We start from the raw sequence: 9,954 nt of genomic DNA, 5'->3' as shown, positions 1-9,954 counted from the left end.
GCCTTGATATCACTTACTCCAAAACTACAAAGAGAAATGAAGCTATTGGTTTTGAAATTCTGGAAATCGAACATGTTTTTAAATTTCCCCACTGGCCCCGTGCACCATCTTTTTATCTGTGCCAAAGATGCGTTCGGTGAGTCACCTGCCCTGCAGGCTACGGTTCCAAGCAGCTTGTTAGTAGTGGGAGGGGCATGGGTCTTCCCAAAGGGCTGTACAAGCACTTCCTCTCCCTGGTATAAACGACAGCTCGGCTTCCTCCTGATAAATTCAAGCGTGCTTTTGTCAGAACGGCACATTGACTTAAGACGCCGTGGAGGAAGGTGGCGGAGTACAGCAGTAACTCTGGTGCCCCACGAGGGCTAGAGATGGGAATGAGATTTCCAAAAGGTAGGTGAAAGATTTTTGGTTTTCCCCAAAGTGCCCAGCCGGATTGATATGCAACGGTTTGGCTGTCCTAAGAGATGGAAATGTCTGGTTCTCCATTAGAACGGAGCAGAGAAAGAATTCAGCCTCGCTCACAGCTGCAGCTGAAGTTCTCTCTGCAGTTATAGAGTTGCTGCTTGGTTTCCTGGTGGTGTTTCTGTCTGGCTGCAGTTGCAATTACAAGCAGATTTCTCTGGCTTCAGCCAGGAGCCCTTTTAGCTGAACTCTGGGCCTGTTTGAAGAAGAAAAATGTCATTATCGGCAGCATTTGAGGACCCAAATTGTTTGGGGGATGACGACAGTACACTGACTCTGTAAACCGCTTAAAGAGGGCTGTGAAGCACTGTGAAGCGGTATATAAGTCTAAGTGCTACGGCTATTTGGTTTGAATCAGCAGCGCAGTGTTGGTTGGTTGGTTTTTTAAAATCTGGCAACTTTAAAACAGGCGGACTTTTGACTCCCAAATATTCCTCCAGGTAATATTGCTAGCTGGAGAATTCTGGGAATTCGAAGTCCTCGCATTTTAAAAGTTGCCAAGTTTGAAAAACACCGCCCTAATGGGATGTTGGTCTGTCCAGGCAGATTGCAAGATGTCTCCCACAGAATGCTTTCACAAAATTGTGATGGAGAGCAGAGAAGAACATACATCTTAGCCCAAACGCCTTTGGGGGTTTTATGTGATATTCCAATCTCATTTTTCCTAAAGCGACTCTTGGCCTCTGAAGGAATTTCATCCAGGGCTGAAATATCTTTTTAATGGATTCAGTCCTCTGCCTTTAATATCAGCCTATCAAATATTAATCATCTGGTGAAAGGGTGGGGTTTTTTTTCTTCCTTCCCACTCTCTCTGACTTGGAGATAGTCAAACTCTGCCCGACATGGTCAAACATATACACTATAATACTCTGGAGCAAGGCCCATTCTGTTCCAGTTGGGTTGACTTTATCCGTAAGTGCATTGAACGCTGCCGTTTGAATAAGCTAACCTCCTGTGAATGAGAATATTGTTTAAGATCAAAACAGCGGGTCAAAAAAAAACCCCAAAACTGCTGGCAATAAAGTTCTCCAATCTGCAGTTCATTGATTTTTGCTTTGGGCAAAAGGAATGTCAGATTTTTTTCCCCCCTCCACTGCCAGCTGTTGCTTAGCTTGGATTGTAGTTTTCTGCACGCCTCCCAACATGCACTCATCCCAATGCCCACCATTAATCGCTGTGCCCAGTGTACTTGTCAACCCTAAGGGAGAAAAGAAATAATTTGGGAACCACAGCCCACTGCTCTCCAGAAATCAGAAGCAGGAGAAAGGGTTATTTAGATCCAGCCTTTTTATGGATGTATGTATGTATGTATTTATTTGGGAATGTCATGTTGCTACAGAATTTTTTAAAATGCCAAGAGAGAAACACTTCTGTGCTCGAAAATTTAAATGCTCTCTCCTAAGTGCACCATCTAAGCGATCATTGCCTAAAATAATTAGTTGGTCATAGCTGCCCGGTTTTTGATTGGAACCTGAAGCAAAGCCATTGTCCTGCCAGGCTCAAATCATGATTAATCATATTTATACGCCTGTTGTTGTTTCCCTTCCATCTTTAAAAACAGAAGTTATTAATTTATCCCCTTCTTTTCCTAGGGCCTCTGTGGGGCTTGTGTGGGGAGGGGACATTTAATTTGTAGAAGTCAGGAAATGGAACAAATGGACTTTCGTTTCGGTAGTAAGAATCCATCTGTTTATCTCACCCTTTGGTTCCTAGGGGGGTGAATTTGGCCATGTCCTGTTGGCGGGCTGGAAAATGCTGCCTACCCAGGAATCCACATGTGAAGCATTGCTAGTAGGGTCAGAAGAGACCCTTGCAGCACAGGAGCCTTTCCTTTTATTCCTTCATCAGTTGGCAACTTTTAGGACAGGATGAGATATAGAAAAAGGACGTGGGAGGGAGAAGAGAAGGGGAGGTGAAAACAGAGATTATTCGGAGGTGTTTTTTTCAAAAGGCAATCAGACTTTTTTGGGGTGGGGGGAGAGAAAACTTTTTGAAACCTTTTGAAAAAAAGCATCTTTGAGACAATCATTGGTTGTCTGGATGACTGAGAACCTCCACAGACTATCTTCCCGGGGGTTCACTTAGAGGAACCAAAGGTGCTTTTTCAAAAGGCGACTCTGGACTTTGTGCTTTTTGCTTGAAGGCATTTCGCTTCTCATCCGGGAAGCTTCTTCGGTTCTTGCAGTGCAACAGTCAACATTCAAGTTCTTATAAGTCAAGTGGTCAAAACTGAAGAAGCTTCTGGGATGAGAAGCGAAAGCCTCTGAAGGCAAAACAAAGAAAGCCCAGTTGCCTTTTTTGCAAAAAGAAAGGAAGGAAGGAAGGAAGGAAGGAAGGAAGGAAGGAAGGAAGGAAGGAAGGAAAGAAAAGAAAAGAAAAGAAAGAAAAGAAAAGAAAAGAAAAGAAAAGAAAAGAAAAGAAAGAAAGAAAGAAAGAAAAGAAAGAAAAAGAAAGAAAGAAAGAAAGAAAGAAAGAAAGAAAGAAAGAAAGAAAGAAAGAAAGAAAGAAAGAAAGAAAGAAAGAATTAAGCAACTTTGGACAACCTGGAGGACCGACAACCTCCATAGACCTCTAGAGGGGAAGTGAGCGATGGCGAAGGGCTGGGGATGGGTGGGGAGGGGGGCAGAGGGAGGGGGGGCTATCCTCACCGCCCGAGATCTTGAATCGGGTCAAGTCCAAAGTTTAGCAATTGCCCGGCAGCTTCTACCTTCGAACAAGGAAGAAAGGTCCGAGGGGGCTTTCCCACTGACGCGTCGTTGGGGATTCCATGCTACGCGCGGGCGTGGGCGGGCCACGCTTGGTCTGGCTCTCGGGGGGGGGGGGGGAAGGGCATGGGTGCACCCCCCGAGAGGCCAAGGGGAGGCCCAATCGGCCGTGTCCCTGGCGGTCGCGCCTCGCTTGCTAAGCGGAATCCCCACCGGCCGCACCCCTCTCCGACGGCTTGCCCAGGAATGTCCCCAGTTGCTCTTAAGAGGCAACCCTGAGTCTCTCGGGGGACGCTGGTGGCGGCCCACGCAAGGAGGGGGCAGGAGGGGGCTTTGCAAGGGCGGCTTTTTTGCGGACAGCCGGTCGGTGATTTCCGGGGGATTCCTGAAACAAAGTAGCGGGGAGGGGAAAACGGGGGCCCCCACCAGTCGCTTCAAGCAAAAAACTACCGTTGGGTTTAGAAGACTCGCCCCTCCGCCAGCTGGGAGGGATTTTACGTCCTGAGCTCAGCTTTTCTTATCCTTAAGTCACGGAATCCTCTTTTAGGAGACCCACTTTGATGTGCTGCGTTGCAGGCTCTGCCTCCCCCCCCCCCTCTTTCTTCTCCCCCCACCCCCCTCAAGCGAGGAAGATTAAGGCAATTGCGATGCTCTTTCATGAAATCTGCCCAAGGATGGAGATGGTTCTCCACGTCTACTTCCAGAATTTTATTTTATTTTATTCTTTTACTTTACTTTATTATATTATATTTTATTCTTTTACTTTACTTTACTATTTTATTTTATTCTTTTACATTACTGTTTTATTTTATTTTATTCTTTTACTTTATTCTTTTATTTTATTCTTTTACTTTACTTTATTATTTTATTTATTTTATTTTATTCTTTTACTTTACTATTTTATTTTATTTTAAAATGGCATTCATAAAATATTAGACCGAGCTCATCCCCTGATGCGGGGCTCCCCGTTAACAGGCTGTGGTTGCTGTTGAATGCAGTGTCCTTAAAGCCATCCACTTTGATCTCTTCCGGAAGGTTCCATCTTGGCTGATCAAGCCAAGGGCCTGTCAAGGTGAGCACAGGTGTATGTGTTCTTCTTCCTGGGGCCCTTTGATTCCAGGAAGTCTCGCTTTAATGTACAGGACAGACAGACAGCCCTCAACCTACGGCCATAATTGTCTCTTGCTAAGCAAGGTCGTCCTTAACATAGTTGCACCTTTCTTGCCCTGGTTGTTAAGTGAATCACACGGTCGTTAAGGGAAACCAGCTCCCCCTCCTTTTACTTTACTTGTGGGAAGCCAGTTGGGATACGACAACCGTTGTAGATATGGGCCTTTTTGCCAAGTGCCCAAATTTCAATCACATAATGGGTGGATGCTGCAGAGGTCGTAAACGCCAAGGCCAGCCACAAGTCTTTTTTTTCCCCTCAGTTCTGATGTAATTTCAAATAGCTATTTAAACAAATACCTCTTTAATAATGTCACTTTATTAATACCACTTTATAATGTCTTGGGGAGGCCACACTTGGAATACTGCATCCAGTTTTGGTCACCTCAGTGTAAAAAAAGTTGTTGAAACTCTAGAAAGAGGGCAGAGAAGAGCAATAAAGAGGATTGGGGGACTGGAGGCTAAAACTTAATAAAAAAAACAGTAGCTGGAATTGGTTATGTCTAGTTTGATTATTAGGAGTGACATGGTATCAGTGCTCCAATATCTCAATGTTTTTCACCACAAAGAAGAGGGTTTGGGCACAACAAGAAGCAATGGATGGAAACTAATCAAGGAGAGAAACAACTTAGAACTAAGGAGAAATTTCCTGACAGTTAGAACAATTAACCAGTGGAACAATTTGCCTCCAAAATTTGTGAATGCTCCAACACTGGAAGTTTTTAAAGAAGAGATTGGACAACCATTTGTCTGCAGTGGTAGTGTAGGGTATCCTGCCTAAGCAGGGGGTTGGACTAGAAGACCTCCAAGGTCCCTTCCAACTCTGTTATTCTGTTCTATTCTATGTAGAAATGGAACATTCTTTTGAAGAAAGGGTACAAGTCAAGAGCTACTTAGAGCTCACAGCTACTCTGTCATTGAACGAGGAGGGTCTTCTATTGAGCCATCCCTGTTGTTTAGCTAAAACATTTCTATTCTGTCTTTCCATGGGCAACAAAGCACCCTCTGTAAAATTATAACCCATTTTTTAAAAAATAATATATATTTATTTATAATTGACCTTGTACAGTGCCTTAGAGCAGGGGTCTCCAACCTTGGCAACTTTAAGATTTGTGGACTTCAACTCCCAGAATTCCACAGTCAGTTTTGCTGGCTGAGGAATTCTGGGAGCTGAAGTTCACAAGTCTTAAAGTTGCCAAGATTGGAGACCCCTGCCTTAAAGCAAGGGTCTTCAAACTTGGCAGTTTTAAGACTTGTGGACCTCAACTCCCAGAATTCCTGAGCTAACATGACTGGAGGAGGAATTCTGGGAGTTGAAGTCCACAAGTCTTAAAGCTGTCAAGTTTGAAGAGCCCTGCCTTAGAGGAATGTGTGATGGAGCGCTTGACATGATCATAGAGATGGCTGCTTTTCATGCCAGGCAGGAAAGTTTATCAGTTAAATGAGTGTCCCAAGAGTGATTTGTGATTTTGTAACCCTTTCTTTATTGAGCCAAAAAAACCCAAAACAACAACAGTATTTTAAAGGACGTTGGAAATAAGCCTTAAGGCAATGTTCTCCACCTTGGCAGCTCAAAAATGGTGTGGACTTCAACTCCAAGCATACGCTGGCTGGAGAATTCTGGGAGTTGAAGTCCATACATCTTCCAGCTGGCGCGGTTGAGAAACCCTGTTTTAAGCAGTCTTTAAAACGATCTGGTCTTTTAGGAGCCACAGGGTGGCTTTATTTTTACTTACCATCGTGACATTTAAAGTGCTAAAAAGTCCCCCTGGCATCTGCAGCTGAGCTCTTTTCAGACTGATATATTTTAACCCCCTGCTGAAAACAGAACCAAACAAACGTCTTTCGGATGCGGCCATCTCCCTCCAGGTGTCTTTCGGGTAAAACCGGACTATCGTTCCCATCATTCTCAGCTAACAGGGCCAGGGGGCTCCTCTACCCCTCCCTTGCCCAATTCAGAATTCCAACAAACCAGATTCCTAAAGTCCCCGAGGAACATACTGCATCCAGTTTTGGTCACCACACTATAACAATGTTGAGACTCTAGAAAAAGTGCAGAGAAGAGCAACCAGGATGATTAGGGGACTGGAGACTAAAACACATAAACAAGGGTTACAGGAACTGGGCCTGGCTAGTCTAGCGAAGAGAAGGACCAGGGGAGACAGGATAGCAGTCTTCCAATATTTGAGGGGCTGCCACAGAGAGGAGGAAGGGGGGTCAAGCTATTTTCCAAGGCACCTGAAGGCCAGACAAGAAGCAATGGATGGAAACTGAACAAGGAGAGATTTAATCTGGAAATAAGAAGAAACTTTCTGACAGTGAGAACAATCCACCCATGGAACAACTTGTCCTTGGAAGTTGTGGGAGCACCATCAGTTGAGACTTTCAAGAAGAGATTGGGCTGCCATTTGTCAGAAATGGTGTAGGGCAGGCTTGTCCAACCCGCGGCCCATGGGCCGCATGCGGCCCAGGTCAGCTCGTAATGCGGCCCAGTGCCCACCCCAACCTTCGTGCAAGAGGACGAGCCAGCGAGGAGGAGGAGGAGGAGAGGCAGGCGCGAGGTGGGGCGAGGCGAGCGCCACGCCAAGCAGCAACAGAAAAGGCAGGCGCCGTCAGAGCCAAAATATCTGATGAGCACCTTGAGCACTCACTGAGAATTGCAACAAGTTCCATCGAAGCAAATATGGATGCATTGGTGGCTGAGAAACAATGTCAAACATCTCACTAACTTCATTTCCAAATAAATTTAATATGTTAACTATGTTTTCTATGGTTTTTTTGGATGATCAGGTATCGTTACTGTTATTTTATTTTATGTGCGGCCCAAATCAAATTTTCATCTTCTAATGTGGCCCAGGGAAGGTGAAAGGTTGGACAAGCCTGGTGTAGGGTCTCCTGCTTGGGTGGGGAGTTGGACTAGATGACCTACCAGACCCCTTCCAACTCTGTTAATCCGTAAAAACATTTAGCTGTTGAGCAGAGCCAGACCATCTGTCCACATTGGAACCTGGGCACGGTTTGAAGGATGCATTGAAAGAACGGCTACGTGGAACATTTGTTGAGTGGGTTTTGCCCCATTTGATGGCCCGGTTGTTAAGTGAATCTGGTTCCCTCCATTGACTTTGCTTGTCAGAAGATCGCAAAAGGGGATCGATCCCATGACCCCTGGACGCTGCAATTGTCATAAGATGCTAAGCATCTCAATTTTTGATCAAATGATCATGGGGATGCAGCAATGGTCATCAGTGTGAAAAATGGTCATAGGTCAGGTTTGCAGAGCCGTTGTAACTTTGAACAGTCACTAAATGAGCCGTTGTGATTCAGGGGCTACCTATAAATCTACCTCTCCAACTGAGGTCCTGGATCCCTATGGCTGGGTCTGCAGAAGGCTACCTTGGCCTTCCATGTGTTCCTCCTCACCTGTATGAAATATTCCTGTGCGTCTGTCCACACCTTTCCAATCCATTTCACTTCATGACTCCAGCGGAAGACATTCGGGGAGAAGAATGATGGGCCCTCCACACCCAGCGTGATTTACAGCAAGTTATTACTGGGAATGTAACTCTAGCTCAGATGTCACTGTGATTTCTTGCCATTTGGTTATTTATTTATCCTTCCCCGGCTCCCTGGCATGCAGCGATCTCCAGAAAGAGGTAAGAGGCAGCCTAGGGTGGAGGAAGGATGGGGCCTTACAAAAAATAAGGAGGGGGGAGGGTTTAAAGAAATGGGGAGGGGGGATCAACGTGTTGATCTGCAGGTTGGAAGGCCTTTAATGCTGAACTCGAATCCTTCCTTCTTGCAAGGATGATTTTTCGGCTCGTCAGGAGAAGAGGATAACATTTGCTCCTTGTGTTGGAAGAAATAGCCTTCTGGGTTCAGTTCAGTTAATGGGATTTTACTACCGGTTCTGTGGGCCTGGCTTGGTGGAGTGGCCTGGCTTGGTGGGCGTGGTTTGGTGGGTGTGGCAGGGGAAGGTTACTGCAAAATCCCCATTCCTTCCCCACCCCACTAACCTGCTTTGCAGCTCCGTTCTCCTGTGCAGGGCAACCAAAGAAGACCCAGCCAATCAGCTGGAACTCGGGAGGCGGAGAATAGATGGGGGCGGGGCCAGTCAGAGGTGGGATTTGCCGGTTCTCCGAACTACTCAACATTTCTGCTACTGGTTCTCCAGAACTGGTCAGAACCTGCTGAATACCACCTCTGATTCAGTTCCAAATGGGGAAAAAGACACTGGAAACATGGAAGCCACTTGGAAAAATGGTTTATTCCTGAACAGGACGGGTTCCTCCTGGGAAGAAAAAGGGAAGAGATGCTGAAAGTCCCTGGGTTTTGTGCCCTTTCTGGGCCTTGAACTTCCTGAGGCACAGGAAGAGTATTCTGATTGGTTGTTGTCAGAGGTCATAGCTAGCTTTGTAGGTTGTCTGTGTGCTAAGTTTGGTTGAAACTTGGTGGGTGGTGCAATGAAGGGCAATTGAATGGCTCTGCCTGAAGGAGGTAGATCTTTGTTATGTAGAATAGACTGACGCAGGCCTTAATGGCCCATTAACAAAGGTGGGAGGGCGGCTGAGTTTCTGCCTCTCTGAGTTTCTACTTCTCTTTTAGGGGAGATTTTCTGCCTTTTTAGTATATCCTAAAATATTTCATTTTTCTAGGAGAGGGGTGGGTGCTAACTTCCAACACTTGCTCAACAGTTTATTTTACACAGGCAAGGGAAAATCCAAAAGGGCAGTGTTTCCCAACCTTGACAGCTCGAAGAGAGGTGTGGACTTCAACTCCCACAAGCCAAACTGGCTGGGGAATTCTGGGAGTTAAAGTCCACACCTCTTCAAAGTTGCCAAGATTGAGAAAGCCAGCAAAAGGGTATTCCTCCGATTGCAGTTTGAAGTGGTTTTTAACATTTCTTTCTATATTATGCCTTTGGGTATAATGGCAAGTAATCCCCGACATACCACTGCAATTGAGCCCAACATGTATGCTGCTTAGTGAGATGGTTCAGTGAATTTGTCCCATTTTACGACCTTTTTTTTGCCACAGTTATCAAGCGAATTGCTGCAGTTGTTCAGCTAGTAACATGGTTGTTCAATGAACCGGGCTTCCAAGTTCCCTTGGCTGAAGATCGCAAAAGGGGAACCACGTGATCCTGCAACCGTCATAAGTATGAGTCAGTTGCCAAGTGTCCAAATTTTGATCACGTGGCCATGAGAGGCTCTGGTTGTGAGTGCGACAAACAACCATAAGTCACTTTTTTTCAGTGTCTGTTGTGGATAGCCGGCAGTAGGTGCTGACGGCTGAGGAAAGCGAGGACTCAGATGAGGGCCCAGGACCATCGGGGAGTGGACTGCTGCCTTCAGAGATTGTGGGGGCTGGCAGCAGCAATAAGGGGGGTCCCGAGGGGCATGTGCCAAGTGTGTGTGCGCACAGGATTGCTCACAGGAAAGAGCAGCTGCAACAGCATGGGCGACTCAAGAGTAAGGCTGCAAGGTAGTGGCCCCTCCCTCAAGAGGATAAAAGCCAGCTGTGAATCGGACGTTCTTTGCAGGAAGCAAAGATGTTTTGAAACTTGAGCCTCATGGACATTGCAGTATCTTAGTTGGTATTTGAAGACTCTTGTGTTGTAAAA

At 45.9% G+C, this 9,954-nt stretch overlaps 1 protein-coding gene across 1 annotated transcript in view; it reads left to right on the top strand.

Moving 5' to 3' along the window:
- Positions 1-208: 208 nt before the first annotated feature.
- Positions 209-9,954, top strand: part of NFKBID (NFKB inhibitor delta) — a 42,138-nt gene continuing 32,392 nt past the window's right edge. The window contains exon 1 of the mRNA XM_087939907.1: positions 209-390. Coding sequence (XP_087796033.1) covers positions 369-390 — 22 coding nt within the window. The 5' untranslated portion in view covers positions 209-368. The remainder of the gene's footprint in view (positions 391-9,954) is intronic.

This window comes from Pseudonaja textilis, chromosome 10 (genome assembly GCF_049901715.1).
Source record: "Pseudonaja textilis isolate UNSWEBS1 chromosome 10, rPseTex1.2, whole genome shotgun sequence".
Lineage (NCBI taxonomy): Eukaryota > Metazoa > Chordata > Lepidosauria > Squamata > Elapidae > Pseudonaja > Pseudonaja textilis.
The sequence above is the reverse complement of the archived record's forward strand: the minus strand, read 5'-3'. Positions and strand labels throughout refer to the sequence as shown.